An 18411-nucleotide genomic window follows, 5' to 3' on the forward strand; every position below is an offset into this window, starting at 1 on the left:
ACTGAAGTGTGGCCTAACTAGTGCTTTATACGTAGCACAACCACCTCTTTATTCCTAAGTGTCAGTGTACTTCTTATCATAACGATACTACGATGTGCAGTCTTTGCAACATGCACTCTAAATTTCAGTCTACTGCCACCCAACCTCCCAAATCTCGAATCTCAATCGCTTCCTACAGTAAAGCACCATCAAAACAGTATACAGTTTTATATTTCTGCACAATGAAATGCAGTTCCTTGTACATATTAAAACTACAACCTCATTTCTTTGTCCAAGTCAAAAGTCTATTCAAATCTTCCTGAAGGGAATTATCATCAGCATTGCTACTTATAATTCTTCCTAACTTTGAATCATCAGCAAACAATTGAATATTCTCAGTCAGCCCACATGATGATATATCATTTACAAACAAATTAAACAGCAGGGACCTAAGAATGGACCCCTGGGGCACCCCACTGGTTTCCCTCCTCCATCATACACAGCTTGCTGGTCTCATTCAGAGAGCCAATCTTCAATTCATCTAACCAATATACTATCTCTTCCCATCCTCTGCAACTTTTACACTAACTTATCATCTATCAAACTCTTTTGCAAAATCCAAGAATATCACTCTGCAAGTTTTGCCCTTATCTAACACACCAGTTACCCTATCATAAAATGCATGTAAATTGCTAAAACAGGACCTACCCTTTATAAATCAATACTGACCATCATAAAAGAATGCCATGACCGTCAACCCAATCCTGTATTCTATTCCTAACCAATCTCTCCAACACCTTGACAACAATTGCAGTTAAAGAGAATGGTCTAATCTGGAAATTTCTGTACTAGAACCATTCTTGTGGAGTGGTACTATTTTGCCTTCTTTCTACTCTTTAGGAACCCTGCCCACTGCGAGACTTTCATTAAATAACCAGGTCAAGGGCATAGCCAACTGTGGTGCACATTCCTTAAGAATACATGATGATGTGTCATCCATTCCTACAGCCATATTAACATCTAACCCAACCAACATCTGATACACCTCTTTCTTTTACTTCCAATTCTCCGAATACTTGCCTCTCTTCTATATATTGCATTGGATCATTTACACCAGTATAATATACGCTGATAAAGTGCTCATTTGAATCCTTTGCAGCTGTTAGTCTATTGCTATGACTATTCACCAGTGTCAACCTGCCATAATTATTCTTTCTCTTGCTTGACATATAGCAGAAAAATTCCCTCGAGTTAACCTTGGCCTGACCTGCCAATCTCCTCTCATACTGCACCTTTTCTTTCTTTATCATGCTTGTCATTTTCTAGCCTGTACTTTATACTCCTCATGGATCTGATCACCAACAACTGTCTTGTGTCCATAACATTTTCTTCTCCAGCACAGCTTGCTTGATTTCACTGTTCATCCATTTCATTCCTACTCTATTTACTCACTTTACCCTTGGTATGTAGTTATACATTGCTTTTGTCAGATACTGTCTTGTGAGTTTCCATGCATTGTCAACATCTTTTCTGCTCAGCTCATCTACTCAACTTAATGATGCTATCTGACTACAGAGCTTCCTATAATCACCTGCTTTATACTTCCACATACAGTAAACCCTTGATTTAATGGACTAATAGGGGCTAAGGGGTGTCCATTAAATCAAAAAGTCTGTTAAATCACAAATTTTTTAAAATAAAAATATCTGCAGCATTATACTGCATTTTATCAATATTAGCACTTGTAATAACATTTTTTGTAATAACAAAAAAATTGTTTTACAATTTTTAACACAATTTTCATGCTTTTAGATATGTTAATGTTTGATGTTGAGGTGCCAGTTTAGGCAATCCTGCTTTGAAAAAACTATAAAGTTTTTTTTTTTAACTTTTGAATTCTGCTGTTTTTTTTATAATTAACTCCCTAAAATTATGAAAATGTGTGTAATAAACTGCTTCAGAAAGTCACGCCACACAACAAAAGAACCAATTACAGTGCGATTGGTGTGATCACATCCTAATCATTCGCCAAACATGTTTTATGAGCAGTGACTCATTATTGTAGGCTGAATTACTACAGTGTTTTTCCAACATACGATGGTCTATTCACCAAAATTTGTTAAAAAAATAATGGGAAATTAATAACAAAAAAACCTGTTAATTGTTAATTTAATTATAAGCAAATCTTGGTTAAAAGCATTTTAAAATTAACAGGGTGTTAATTTTCACATGTGACATACGGACCGGAAAAAATTTTGTCTGTTAAATCAAGGTCCATTAAATCGAGGGTTTACTGTATATCTATTTTTGGCAGCAACCTTTTCTTGTTTAATCACTTCCCAAACAAGTACCTCATGATCACTCACCAACCATCGGCAGTGTCAACACCTCGTTAACAACTACATCTTGTGAAGTAATCGCCAAATCCAAAACATTAAAGACTCTAGTTGCTTCAGTCATATGCTGCTTCATATATTTATCTCTCAGAAATTCAACAAACTCATCTTCTTATTCCCATACATTATCTCCTCCTTCCATTCTATATTCCTGTAATTAAAGGATTGAGAAAAAAATACATAACAGCATCAATGTGTGAATATTGCCAGCCTAGTTGCCAAGTGGTTAGCGTATCCGCTCCAGCCAAAATCCTGCGGATTTGAATCCTGCTGTGGGCATGGATGCTTGTGATTGTCTGTGAAAAAACTAGTGGTGGTCGGCAGTAGACGGCATTGGTGTAGAGATGAAGGTAGTTGTGGTTGGAGGATTGGTTAAGTGGTGGAGACGGATAGTTGTACAGCAGATGCCCTCCCTTGATTAGTCTTTGGACTTCCTGAAGGTGTTAGGTAAAAATAATATTCCAAAGGTCAAACGCTGACCACTCGTCAGCAGATATGCAGATCACAAGCGGATATGCTGGCCAAGGCCAGCGTATACGCTCACCAGCTAAAAGGCTGCGGGTTCGAATCCTGCCATGGGTATGGATGGTTGTGATTGTCTGAAAATACTAGTTGACATGGTTCGGCGGTATATGTTGTTGGTGTAGGTGATGAACGTAGTTGTAGTTGATGGATTGAGTGGTGGAGACGGAGAGTTGTGGAGTAGGTGCCCTCCCTCGATGAGTCTGTGGACTCCCTGCAGGTGTTATATAATAATAATAAAAATAATAATAAAAGGCTGAATAAGGTAGGAATAAAAATGGATAATAAGGGGATTAAGCATGAATTCTGAAAGAAGGCACTTTGCAGGTGATGATACATGAATAATGGTAAGAGTATAAAGAACAACTCAGGAGAGTGATTCAGTTAGTAAGGACAACAAAAGTGCAGTATAAGCAGAAGACAAATCAGATGAAGGAAAACCCTAGAGTTTTTTTATATATGGTGCAAGTAGAAGGAAAATGATTATGGAAAGATAATGTTAATAATTGAAAATGGTAGAATGGTAACAGCTGCAGAAGACATTATTGAGATAGAAAGTATTTTTAACTTGGGTATAGTTATGTTAAAGATACCAAGCAATTTTAAACCTGGTTTTATTCCATTTTTTCCAAGTAAGCAAACAGACAAAATGTCAAGTTTGCGCCTGCAATATATGCAAGACTAGCTGATCCCACAGGTAGTGCAAGACCAAGGCAACTCGTGGTAGAGGTGGAGCAAGCTCTGATCACTAATCTTAATATTTGCCCTTAATGCCAAAACACATCTCCAAGAACGGGATGTATGATGTTTTGTATTAAAGGCAAGGGGCCACTACCCAGACTGGTTTCGACCTTTATTAAGGTCTCATCAGTGGGAGCCAGGCTAGAAATAGAAATACCAAGATTTAGTAATGCAGAGCTTGTAAGTATTTTACCAAAACGAGTTACCATAAGGTGTTATAACCTTGTTAAATAAAAATCTCAGGAGGAGATATAGATGTAGAAAGTATTTTTAACTTGGGTATAGTTATGTTAAAGATACCAAGCAATATTAAACCTGGTTTTACTCCATTTTTTCCAAGTAAGCAAACAGACAAAATGTCAAGTTTGCGCCTGCAATATATGCAAGACTAGCTGATCCCACAGGTAGTGCAAGACCAAGGCAACTCGTGGTAGAGGTATTGCAGGCGCAAACTTGACATTTTGTCTGTTTGCTTACTTGGAAAAAATGGAGTAAAACCAGGTTTAAAATTGCTTGGTATCTTTAACACATTATTGAGGTATTCAGTAATCAATTTACAACGACATTTCATCCTCATAATGGTTAAATCATGAGGAACTCAAGTGTAGAGGACATAGGAGAAGATGGTTTAATTGTGAGTGAGCAGGAGGTATTTGAGGAAATAACCTTGATATAATTAAGGCAATAGGATAATGCATCTTAAGGGAATGTTGCAGGAAATTGGCAGTAGTTGCATGCCTGTTTAATAAGTGTCTTATAACAGCACAAGTCCAAGGGAGTGGAGAGAAGGTAAAATTGTTCCACTGTATAAAGGTGGTGATAAGGCTGTGGAACTATACTCCAATCTGTATATCCGAAGTTGTGGCAAAAGTACTAGAGAGATTGGTCAGAAGTAGGATACAGAAATGGGTTAATAACAACAGTATTCTCTGTGGTTATCAGCATGGGTTTGTTAAAGGAAGATCATGTTTTACTAACTTACTTATGTACTTATAACAAAGTAACAAAGGCCTTTGAGAGAATACGAGCAGGGGTGAATGCTGGTCTTGAAATTCACGCTTGCTCTTGTTATCATTCAGGGAGTGAGAGGTGTGATTGAAGTCTGATTAGCGGAATAATGAATTACTGACCATTTAAAACTATATATTTAGAAATTTATGTTTATCAGCATGGGTTTGTTAAAGGAAGATCATGTTTTACTAACTTACTTATGTACTTATAACAAAGTAACAAAGGCCTTTGAGAGAATACGAGCAGGGGTGAATGCTGGTCTTGAAATTCACGCTTGCTCTTGTTATCATTCAGGGAGTGAGAGGTGTGATTGAAGTCTGATTAGCGGAATAATGAATTACTGACCATTTAAAACTATATATTTAGAAATTTATGTACATTTAATCATACAAATACAACATTTATTTTACAAATGATATTTTATCTTTTTCAATTTAGCTACTTGAATACAAATTCCATCCTACGGTTCTTCTTTATGAACTGGTCAAAAAACATCGTCATAAAAAGTTGGTTATAACTTAATTTTCCCAAGCAACATGCACACTTGTAACGGCTGGCTAGAGCTACTTTGACTGCGTATGGCCTTGTGTTTAAGATGACGTGAAGGGAACAGAAATGGCTATGCACATGCATGAAATCACAGTGCTGCAGTGAGGACCTGGAAGCTCCTACACCTGAGCAAGCCAAGGTCGCTTTGGCTAGACGAGAAAGCATCGCCTTCGATACACAACACAAAGCTCAATTATTACCGTGCAAGCTTAAGATGTCTTCTGTCTACAAAAATAAAAGCCTAAATGGAATGCTTATAAATGTATGCATTTATTAACAAATAAATATTATTTCTTTCTCAATTAATGAGCTTGCACAGCAAGCATGGAGAATTCGCCCCTGGATACCACATGGAATTCTTATCAGTAAACTGCAGCACATGGGGATGGATATAGGATTGGTGAGATGGATAGGAGGGTGGTTGATGGAGTGATATCAGAGAGTAGTTTATTTAGGAGTAGTCCAAAAGAAGGCCTGTGACTAGTGGCATAATTCACATTTGGGTAGAGCAATAGTTAATACAGATGTCAAAATTTTGCAGGATGATTTAGATAGATTGACAGACTGGGCAAAAATGGATATCAGTTTAATAATGTGGCAAAGTATAAGCCTTTTGTATTTTGGAGTGAAAAGATTATCAGCTTATATCAACTATCATATTGATGGAACTGTACTCCAGTAAATTGATGAATCCAGAGACTTGGGAGTTTTAGTGGAGAGGGAGTTAGTTTAGGGGGCACATAGCAAAAGTGGCTAAAGCAGCTCATCAGATCACTTGGTTTCTGAAGAATGCTTTGATGAGCAGAGACAAGCAGGTTATTGTTCCTCTTTATTTAGCCTTGACAAGACCCCATCTTGATTACTGCATGCAGATCTGGGCACCGGAGTTTCTTGGTGATGAGGAGGTGGAGAGGATCCAGAGGCAAGTGACCAAGATGGTAGCAGGTCTATGGAATGAACCTTACAAGAACAGGTTGAAGATTTGTGGGTTACAGAAACTGGTTGATAGGCAGAAAAGGGGGGGGGGTGATGTGATTGAGACAAGACAATGTACAAGATTAATTCAGAACAGGTGTGTTGACAGAAGGACTAGGGGTCATCCATGGAAACTGAGTAAGAGTGTAGTTAGCAAGAGTGTTAGAACTAGTTTTTTGTTTGGAGAGTAGTGAACGAGTGGAATAGATTGCCAGAGTATGTTGTGGGTGCCATGACTGTGAATGAGTTCAAAGCAAAGTACGATAGATACTGCACAAATGTTGGATAGTTCTTGACATGATGTTTGGGGTCTCTCTCAATGAGTCTTAGGACTCCTTGAGGGTCCTTAATAATAATAATTTCCCATAATAATAATAAAGTCTCCCATCAGGATCACCTTCTTTTTACAAGCCCAACTAATTTGCCTAAAAATTTCACAATCGGTATTCTCTGCATTCCCTGACCTATAACAGCATCCTGTCAGATATACTAGCCTGTTTATTTCAACTATACACTATCAACTTCCCCACATTGTAGATGAAATCATTAACAACATTCCCTGTCCTCTTTTCTCATTTCTATACTTCTCAAAAATTATATATCCTTCTGTTTCTATTCCTGACATCACATCCTCCTTGGACAACCAGGTTTCACTTATTCTTATCTTTGGGCATACAGACTTGATCAGTGCAACAAACTTGGTTCTCTTGTTTTGAATACTTGTTACATTTATGTACAAACATAACAATTCCTGTGTCTGAGTCTATTATATCAGCACCAACATTCTCTATTTTAGTTGCTATAACACACCTCTCTTTGGTTTGACCACTTCCTTTTCCCTGATCCTGACTGATTTCCATTCCTACCTGTCTCATCCTCATCTTTATGCATTCCATCTTGTGCTGCTGCAACCACATCTTCACACTCATATCCATCTTACTCCTGTTGTACAGTCCATTTAGTTGTGCTATCCTGCTTCACAAGTAGACTCTGATCATTTGCTACATTGACTCTGTGCCTTCTCAGAAAATAGTAGCCTTTCTAAATGCTCAACACCAAACCCATTCAAATGCAATCCATCAACTTTAAACCATTCCAACTTTCCTTCAAATTCACTCCACAGATTTACAAAGTAAACCTCCTTTGTCTCACACAACTCGGTCATCTTATTCATTATCTTTGCTCTCTTTCTCAACTCACTGTTGTCATATCTGGGCAACACACCTACAACTTTTCCAACAACATTATTCTTCTTTACCTGCCACAACAACCTCTTCAAGTCTTCCTTTTAACCCAGCTAAGTCATTTGTGCCCACGACTACCATTAATTTTGATGCCTAGTTCTTTCCTTTGTGCAACGCATCATTTATTTGCTTCATTGTTCCACCAGGAAAGCATGTTTTGTGCACTTTATTAGTCATCACACCTCTAATGATCAGGTTCCCATACAATATTATACAACTGCCAGTCTGGTTGGCTGAGTGGTTAGCGTATCTGCTCTCCAGCCAATAGGCTGTGGGTTCTAATCCTGCTGTGGGCATCCTGGTGGTGGATGGTAGATGGCATTGGTGTAGATGACAGGTGGATGAGGTTGAGTGGTGGAGATGGAGAGCTGTAAAGTAGATGCCCTCCCTCGATGAGTCTTGGACTCCCTGGAGGTGTCAAATAATAATAATATAACTATCCTTTGACTCTTTCTTCATAATATAACTTTCTCATTACTTAAATTAAGGGGATATTAAATCCCACATAGTTTTAAAACCTTTTTAGCTCTTTATACTTAAATAACTTTCTCATTCTCATCAGGCAACCTCTTCTTTAAATGTTTAATATCCTCTTCCAGATGTTTCATTTTGCTTTTCATTTTCACTAACTCTTGCCTAAGGTCTTCACTACTGTCCTGACTTGCTCCCATTTCTAATTGCTCTAATCTATCAAGACACTTTTCACATATATTAATGCTTTTCTTCTTCTCATTTACCCAAACAGGCTACAAATCTTTCACATTTTTTGGTACATATAGCAATTTTTGCAATAAATACACTGGGAAAAATCCAAGGCAGAGCTAGATCTTCCTACCTCCATTCCATTGACATGTATTTCTTTATGAATGCTATTTTCAGAAGCAGAAGCAGTACTAACAAACAAGTAGCAAAACACAATATAAACATCAAAAAATCCCAACAATAACAATACTGGACACTTGTATTCAAACTGAAAAAAAAATGCATCACAATTTGCAATAAAAGCTACAGTATACACTAATTAAAATACTTTTTTTTTAGCACAGCTTGAATCAACTGCTACTTCACTTATGACACTAGCACCACCAAAGTTTTTATCGCAAAGTTCTTCTGGGAGTAGTTGCATCAGTGTAATTCCCTAGCTCTAGAAATTTTTTTTTTTACACTTTAATGTTATATGTCTCAGTAATTCTTGTGAAATCTAGTCTGGGTGCATATGTTATGTTTTCAGATGTATTTTCACATCAGCAATGAGGAGTTCATGATCAGAGACACTATCAGCTCTGGCAAATGCTTTAACATTTTGGATCATAGACCTCCACCTTTTGTTAATAAGGAAATAATCAATTTGGTTCCTTGTTCTGCTTCCAGGTGTATAGTAGTTTCCCTTTATGTTGCTTAAAGGTGTTAGTGACTCTCTTTCATTACAAAAGTCAGTCTTTCAGCTCTTTCATTTTGGGCACCCAGTCCATGAGATCCCAGGACTGTCTTGTTGTGGTCGTCTATCCTTTTTTCAACTTTTGTATTGAAATCATCCTTAATGATCAAAATGTCTCTTTTCAGATGTTGCATCTATGGCTAAATTCAGATTCCTGTAGAAGAGGTCAATGGTTTCTTCATCTGCATCACTTGTAGGGGCATAAATTTGTAAGAGTGAGATTGGTATTGGATTATAGTCAATCCTTAAGGAAATTATCCTCTATATCCAAGGCTCTATAAAGAGGTATAATAACCTGCTCATTAGGATATTCTTTAGTAATTAAGTAATCTGATGAGTTGTTTAGTGACTTTTGCAGTAAGCCATCTAAACTTTAACTCCCTATCCACTAACATGTCCAAATCTCTGGCTTCATTAATTTCCTGGAGTACAGTTCCATCAGTGTGGTACACAGCTAGTAATCTTTTCATCCTAAAATGTATAACCTTACACTTTGCCACATCAAACTGACATCTTTTTCTCCTTTGCTTAGACTACCAGTCTATTCAAATCATCCTGCAAAATTTTAACTTCTGTATTAACTATTGCCCTACCCAGTTTTGCATCAATGGTAAACAACTGTTGAAAGTTTATTTTTCACTTCGTTAGACTATAATAAATTTAGTTTAATCCTTTATCCAAGTGTGAGCAAACAAAGTTTGCGCCTGAAAGTATCTTCTGGACCGGGGTAAGGTGGTACAACACCGGGCAACTCGTTGCAAAGGTGGAGCAAGCTAACATCAATCCTGTCTCAGTATCTCCCATAATGCAAAACACATCTCCTTGCGGATATGTCTAATGTTATGCATTAAGGGAAGGGCCACTACCCAGACTAGTTTAGACCTTTATTGAGGTCTCTTCAGTGGGATCCAGGCCCAAGTGGAGATACCAGGCAGAAGCATTAGCAAGGTCATCTCTACCTATAGGAGTTACCAAACGGTGGCACACCGTTTGGTAGTGGCCCTTCCCTTAATGCATAACATTAGACATATCTGCAAGTAGATGTGTTTTGCATTATGGGAGATACTGAGACAGGAGTGATGTTAGCTTGCTCCACCTTTGCAACGAGTTGTCTGGTGTTGTACCACCTTACCCCAGTCCTGAAGATACTTTCAGGCGCAAACTTTGTTTGCTCACACTTGCATAAAGGATCAAACTAAATTTATTATGGTAAACAACTGTATAATTCCTTTCAGATTTTTTTTGTATCGCTAATGAACAAATTAAATAGTAGTGGCTGAAGAACAGAGCCCTGTGGTATGCCATTAGTCACAGGCCTTCTATTGGATTCTACTCTTGAATAAACGACTCTGCCATCTCTCCATCAACTACCCTCTTATTTACTTCACTAACTTTATATCCATTCCCATGTGCTACAATTTACTGGTTAGAATTCCGTGCAGTATCTGGTCAAAACCTTTCATAAAATACAGCAGTATCACTGTAAACCTGTTACCTTTATCCAATGCAGCTGTCATTGTATTATAAAATGTGAGTGAGTTAATGAGGCACAGCTTAACCTTTACAAAACAATGTCCCCAACCCTTGCCCAGAGCAAGATAATCATTATCTCCACAATATTTCTGTGAAGATTAAAATAACACACACTCTCACACACACACACACACACACACACACACACACACACACACACACACACACACACACACACACACACACACACACACACATATATATATATACATACACACACACATACATATTTAATGTAAACTGACTATAAACCCGAGAATTATAACAAATTGAGATTTATTTGCAAACGCAACATGTTTCATCGAGATTGACTTCATCAGGTGTTAAGAACATAGAAAGATATTAAAAGACACTGAAACAAACATTGAGACACTCTAAAGCTATACAATTATAAAGTTATGATATTTGACTGTAAATTACAGTTATTATGAACTTGTGCTATAGTCCGTGTTAAAGTTCTATGGTTGTACACTTGTGCGTGTATGGAACCACGTGATACTCCAGTATCTGATAGTAGAGCTGAAAGAGTCAGGCAAATTATAGCTGAGATTATTGTTCATATGAAGAGGGTCCAAGGTGATTTCTTTTGGCTCTACAATGCGGCATTCTACCTCATCATGGCAAATGTTGTGTAGGTTTGAAGTTGTTGTCCAATTTACTTCATGTTGGTGGCTTTCATTGTTCGTGTTTATTGAAAACAGGACATGGCCTGATAGGGCAGTTGCTCTAGTTCTCTTATAAGCAATGTCTCTCTGGTGCTCCTCGAGACGTATGAGAATAGATTTCTCCGTTTGTCCATAGTAAGGTTTTCCGCACTCACATGTGACTTTGTATACACCTGGAAATTGTAGAAGGTTGTGAGATTGTTTATAGTTTCTGAAACTTGATCTTATTTTTGGAAGAGTTGAGAAGCATGTTTGTATGTTGAATTTCTTTAAGATTCTACTCAGTTTTTTGGATAGTGTGCTGATATGTGGCAAAGAGATATAACCTTTGGAGATATATAACCTTCAGGTATCACAATCAAAGAAATATATAAAGAATTACAGAGACTTAAAATTGTAATAACAGAACAAGTACAAAAAGACAGTAGCGTGTTTGAAAACAAAATGCGAGCTTGAGTTCCAAACAAACGTATACTACGTGCTATCACGAGTGCGCCAATACTGAACAGAGGCAACGTGTGCCTCAGAGAGACTGAAACTCAGGCTGTTGTTGATATGAGAAGAATCTAGAAAAATTTCTCTAGATTTGACAATCTTTCTTTCAAGCTTATCATAGCACACATGGATGTTAGAAGTTTGAGTCCAGTTCACAATGTGTTGGCAGCCTTCGTCTGAGTTATCTGAAAAGAGAACATGGCTAGAGATAGCGCTGGCTCTAGTCCTGTTATAGGAGATATCTCTACGGTGGTCTTCCAAACGTAGAAGGATGGATTTAGCAGTCTGGCCATAGTATTGCTTTCCACAATCACATAAAATCTTGTATACTCCAGGAAACTGAGTAGGAAGATGTTTCTCTTTAGGTTTACTAAGTATTGAACGAAATTTTGGGAGCATAGTGAAGCAAGTTCTGAAGTTAAACTTCTCAGCTCTCTTTCACCAAAACTGGCAAAAATTATCAAGAAGTTTAACTTCAGAACTTGCTTCACTATGCTCCCAAAACTTCATTCACTACTTAGTAAACCTAAAGAGAAACATCTTCCTACTCAGTTTCCTGGAGTGTACAAGATTTTGTGTGATTGTGGAAAGCCATACTATGGCCAGACTGCTAAATCCATCCTTCTCCGTTTGGAAGAACACCGTAGAGATATCTCCTATTAACAGGACTAGAGCCAGCGCTATCTCTAGCCATGTTCTCTTTTCAGATAACTCAGACGAAGGCCGCCAACACATTGTGAACTGGACTCAAACTTCTAACATCCATGTGTGCTATGATGAGCTCGAAAGAAAGATTGTCGAATCTAGAGAAATTTCTCTAGATTCTTCTCATATCAACAACAGCCTAAGTTTCAATCTCTCTCTGATGCACACGTTGCCTCTGTTCAGTATTGGCGCACTCGCGACAACACATAGTATACGTTTGTTTGGAACTCAAGCTTGCATTTTGTTTTCAAACATACTACTGTCTTTTTGTACTTGTTCTGTTATTACAATTTTAAGTTTCTGTAATTCTTTATATATTTCTTTGATTGTGATACCTGAAGATGTTGATCTATTCAACGAAACTTGTTAACTAGTAGTATCTTTTTAAATATACCTTGTCATCTTTTTATCTCTCGGTAACATTCATTAAAGCTTTTTAAATATATATATATATATATATATATATATATATATATTTTTTTTTTTTTTTTTAATCGATTTATTTTTTATTTTTTACCTCCAGGTATAAGTCTTGCTCAGGCAACAGTAGTATTCTACCTCACTGTTTATACTGGATATCTGATGGCCATATCCTTAAATTTCATTTATAAATCATTACAGTATTCTCATATTGTAAGTATATATAAATTATATTGCAGTATATTTTAGACCTCTTTGAGCTGTAATTCTTGTTGTAGGGATGATTGCTCAAACCCTTAACAATGTGTGTTGTCATAGATCATCTTAATTATCTGATGTACCAGATATGCACTGGTGTCCAAAACCTAAGGACAAACACTATTTTTGAAGATTACAATTACAAATTCAGATGTATCAGCTTATGGCAGTTTGTATAACTTACTCTTTCGAGTAGAAAGTGGGTATACATTCAAATTTTTGAATTGCATGCAAAGGGGTCATGCGGTAACACTCAACAGGATAAAAGGCAAAAGGCTGTGCCAAAACGAACTGTGTTTGAAGGAAGCTCTTTTCATGAAGGAATAAAGTTGCAAACTTAGATGTCTTGTAATATTCTCAAAGACATCATCTAGATGATTTCATACAGGAAAGAACTATTGGGAAGCTTGAAGGCTGCAGAATTACTGATATTGCCAGAGAATATGGAATCTTACATAGCATGTATCCAGGCTCTGGCATCATATCAATGGAATGTGTTCCACACATTTGCTAAGAGGTCACCCTCACTCTGCCATGGAGCATGAAGACAGATATTTGGTTATAACAGCAAAACATAAGTGACACACTATGGTCAGTTTGCAAGTCAGCTCCATTCAAGCACAGGTATGTGGAACTCGACAAACTGTGACAAGACGTCTGCAATAAGTAGGCCTATTGCTGCAAGGCCTTTATCAACAGCTCATCGTGGAGCATGTTTTCAGTAGTGCTGTATCCATAAAAATTGGACAGTACATCAATTGGCTAATGTACTCTTTACAGGTGAGCTGTTTTAGTCTTTCCTCTGATTCTAGATGACACTTGATCTAGTGTGAAAGTGGTACTGATTACTATTGCAAGAATGTTCTTGAAAGGTATAGATATGGCAGTGCTGGGGTCATGGTGTGGGGAAGCATTATGTCTTAATGTACACACCGAGCTAGAAGTGCTGGAAAAAGGGACTGTGACTGTTGATTGATATTGCAACAAACTTCTTCAACATTATGCTTGATTGTTCTGTGGTGCTGTAGGTGAAGAATTCATCTTTATCGATGACAATGCCACATCACATTCATTGCACACGAGCAGTACAGATACTTCTGTAGACCGAGGATATTAATTGATTTGAGTGGTCAGCACACTCCCCAGATCTTAACTGCATAAAAACACATTTAGGATGAAATAGGGAGACACATTTCTGCTCGAAATTCCCCTCCAGAAAATAAACAAGGCTTTATCCTTGCTTTGGAAAACTCTCTCCTGCTTCCTTTAGTGTCCAAATGTAATCCATCTCTTGTGATACAGCTCCCTTTTATCCTTGCATATAATATTCCAACATCCAATGTGTTGATGTACTCCACATATCCAATACTCCAGATTTCTCTCTCTTCTTATACATTCTTGCTGCCATCTCATTCAGTATCACTGCTCTTCTCTTCTGCTCTGCATTGTCATACTAATGCAACACACTCACTCATAGATCTATGAGAATAAGGTAAGTAATAAATCATTACGAGGACTAAACTTTGGGAACATAAATTGGAATGAGGAAAGTTCAGAGAGGAGAAGGAAATGTAATTTATGCAGCTGTTGAGCTGTATAAATTTCAATTCCTTCTAGCTGGTTTGAGTTGGTACCTCTTTCAGGGTTACTGGTTCAAACCCTGGTACTCTTTGAAAGTAACAGGAGTTTGAGAGTATTGGATCTGGTGATTTCATTAGCCAATTTGCCCATAAGGAAGATAATTGCTTTCCCTCTGATAGAATGATCATGTATTCTTGTCTGTGAAGTGATTAAACAAGTAGAATTGTCAGTTAAGAAAGTATATATATTGAAGTACAAAGCTGATTATGAAATGCTGAAGGCAGCTTGAAATAATGCAGCTTAAACTGCAGGGAAAGATATTACAAATGCATAGGGAATAGTCAAGGGATACTTAAGGAATGTAACATCAGATAGCATCTATGGTTATGGTAATAAATTATTATAACCATAGGTGCTATCTGATGCTACTTTTCTTACAAAAGGATGGGTGAGTATCATTAAGCAGGAATTCAAAAGAAGAAAATATCTTGGAGAGTATCTATGGGAAAAAAGTGATCAGCAGACTTAGGAGCAGTACAAGGCACAGGCAAGAATGATCAGATTACAAGAGAAGATTAACTGAGCAGGCCAAAGGAAATCTCAGATGTGGTGCACAAAACGAGAAATAATTATGGGAGAATAATTTTAATAAATGCTCATGGCAACAAAAGCAGGACAAATAGTCGAATTATTGTGCAATCACTTTGCAAGCTTGTACCATCAAAGCAGAAATAACATAGATAGATGCACTTTAGAAGGGAGAGTGATTATAATGAGATGATGTTAATGGAAGAAAATGGTAGAATGGTAACTGCTGCAAAAGACATTTTTGAGGTGTTCAGTGAACAGTTTATAAGGGTGTTTCATCTTCATCATCAGGGTGACATCATTACAAACTCAAGTGTAGAAAACATAGAGGACAACTTAAATGTGAGTTAGCAGGAGGTATATTAAGAAATAAGTTTGATGTCAATAAAGTGATAGGATCTGATGACATTTTACCATGTTTCTTAAGGAAATGTTGCATCAGTATGCCTGCTGTGTAATAAGAGTTTTACAACAGCATGGGTTCCAAGAGAGTGGAAAGAAGGTAAAATTGTTCCACTGCGTAAAAGTGGTGATAAGGCTGTGGCTACAAATTATAGGCTGATCTGTATATAAGGAGTGGTGGTTAAGGCATTACAGGGATTGGTGAGAACTAGGGTACAGAAATGATTTGATAACACAGTATTATCTGTGGTTATCAGCATGGATTTGTTAGAGGGAGATCATGTTTTTCCAACTCTACTGTAATAGGATGACAAGGGAGATGCATATACAGGTGGTATACTTAGATTTTGCAAAAGCTTTTGACTGAAATGGATAGGATTGGATAACAGACTAGTGATCTGGATTGGTTACTTGCTGTCAGATAGGTATCAGAAAATTGTATGTGTGTGTGTGTGGGGAGAGTGTAGTATCCTGAAAGAGACAGTCACTAGTGGTGGTCTGCAGGGGTCTGTTTTGGGGTCATTGTTGTTCAATTTGTATATTAATATATTGGGATGGGTTTAACTGGCGATATACAACTGATAATGCAAAATTGGGAAAAGCAATGTAGAGTCAAGCAGATGTTATGGCCTTACAAGAGGACTTAAATAGATTGTATGAATGCCCAAGTAAGTGGCACTATCAGTTCAATGTTGCAAAGCATAAGATTTTGAAGTTTGGTATAATTCATATAAAGCCTTGATCCAACCTCATATGAATTATGGTACACAGATTTAGTCAGTTTATTTTCATGGTGATGAGAATGTGTTAGGAAGGGTCCAGAGAAGATTCACAAAGATGGTCTTCGGAATGTGGAGTATGAAGACAGATTAAAAAAATTTAAATTGCAAAGCCTCATGAGTAAGAGGGGGAACTCCTCACCAACTTATATCAGGTTGCCATGGAAGAAATTTCTCATGGAATGGAAGGGGGGGGGGGTAGAACAAGAAGCTGTATTTGGAAACTGTATAAGAAGGGTGTGAGCAGAGTGGTAAGGAACAGGTTCTCTGCATGGAGAGTGGTTTGGTGAGTGGAATTCATTGTCTGAGTGTATTGTAAATGTAGACACAATGAATCAATTTAAGGTGTGGTTGGATGTGCTGTCTTCAACAAAGCAACAGATGAGTTTGATAAGAGAAATAGTTATACTATGATATTGTGTGATAGTGTATACTTCCTATGATAAGTCTCTGACTCCATGGAGATCAGATGTTAATAATAATAGTTTCAGGTATTAAGAAATCACATATAATACAACCTCGGGATTGAATGCTATATCAGCCTGTATTATACAGAGATTGCAAGAGTAATGGCAGTGCCCTTGACTGAACTGTTTAGGTCTCTGCACTGGTAGTGCTATGTGAGTGGAAAGGAGGGCAACCTAGTTCCATTATACAAATGAGTGTCAAAGTCTGATGTGCCAGTTATAGATCACTTATATCTCAAAATTTGTTATAAAGGTATTCTAAAAGATGGTTAACGACAGAATTGAGGAATTGGCAGATAGGAATGTGATTCTAAATGGGGGACAGCATGGCTATTGTCTTTGTCATTTATTCACTTTCTTCAACAAAGCAACAGATGAGTTTGATAAGAGAAATAGTTATACTATGATATTGTTGGACTTTGCAAAAGCATTTGATAGGATACCACATGGAGTCCTATTTTGCATAGTGATGTTGGGCATGAAGCTGGTGACATGGATAGCTGATGGATAGACATCGCAGAGTAGTATGATGTGTTGAGTTGAATTGAAAAGAAATGATGCATCACAGGGCTGTATATTGGAGTTGCTGCTTTTCAGTTTGTATATCCAATGATATTGAGAATAAGGAAGAATAAGAGATCAGATGTTAATAATAATAGTTTCAGGTATTAAGAAATCACATATAATACAACCTTGGGATTGAATGAGATATCAGCCTATATTATACAGAGATTGCAAGAGTAATGGCAGTGCCCTTGATTGAACTGTTTAGGTCTCTGCACTGGTAGTACTATGTGAGTGGAAAGGAGGACAACCTAGTTCCATTATACAAATGAGTGTTAAAGTCTGATGTACCAGTTATAGATCACTTAAATCTCAAAATTTGTTGTAAAGGTATTCTAAAAGATGGTTAACGACAGAATTGAGGAATTGGCAGATAGGAATGTGATTCTAAATGGGGGACAGCATGGCTATTGTCTTTGTCATTTATTCACTTCCTTCAACAAAGCAACAGATGAGTTTGATAAGAGAAATAGTTATACTATGATATTGTTGGACTTTGCAAAAGCATTTGATAGGACACCACATGGAGTCCTATTTTACATAGCGATGTTGGGAACATGAAGCTGGTGACATGGATAGCTGATGGATAGACATCGCAGAGTAGTATGATGTGTTGAGTTGAATCGAAAAAAAATGATACATCACAGGGCTGTATATTGGAGTTGGTGCTTTTCAGTTTGTATATCCAATGATATTGAGAATAAGGGAGAATAACCAGTTGTTGTTTGCTGGTGAAGCTAAGGGAAAGCAATAGGTAATAAAGATATAGATATCTTGAAGAATGATATAAATATATTGGTAGTTTAGATAATTGCTGCCAGTTCATATATTAGTATAAAAGTTATGCACTTTGAGATCTGAAAACTACAGGCTATGTATTGCATAGATGGAACAGCAAGAAATTGACAAGGCTAGTGAATTAGGTATAACGGTGGACAGAGTTGACATTTAGAGCATATTGCAAAATATTCAAGTGACATTCTTAACATTAAAGTAATCCTTTGAGATAATTTGCCAAGTATCTCAAAAGATTACTTGAATGTTAAGAAACACACAGACAAGCAGATAAAAATAAGTTATATATTTATAATGTTTTGAT

General features: G+C 37.1%; 1 protein-coding gene across 1 annotated transcript in view; it reads left to right on the forward strand.

The window, feature by feature from the left end:
- Positions 1 to 18411, forward strand: part of LOC150095269 (sodium-dependent nutrient amino acid transporter 1-like) — a 247670-nt gene that overhangs the window by 84867 nt on the left and 144392 nt on the right. Inside the window, exon 5 of the mRNA XM_090410475.1 lies at positions 12777 to 12886. Within this exon, the coding sequence (XP_090266601.1) occupies positions 12777 to 12886 (110 nt within the window). The remainder of the gene's footprint in view (positions 1 to 12776; positions 12887 to 18411) is intronic.

This window comes from Typopeltis vanoorti, chromosome 20, assembly GCF_054136105.1.
Source record: "Typopeltis vanoorti isolate ZY-2024b chromosome 20, IOZ_Tvanoo_1.0, whole genome shotgun sequence".
NCBI classification, from domain to species: Eukaryota; Metazoa; Arthropoda; class Arachnida; order Uropygi; family Thelyphonidae; genus Typopeltis; species Typopeltis vanoorti.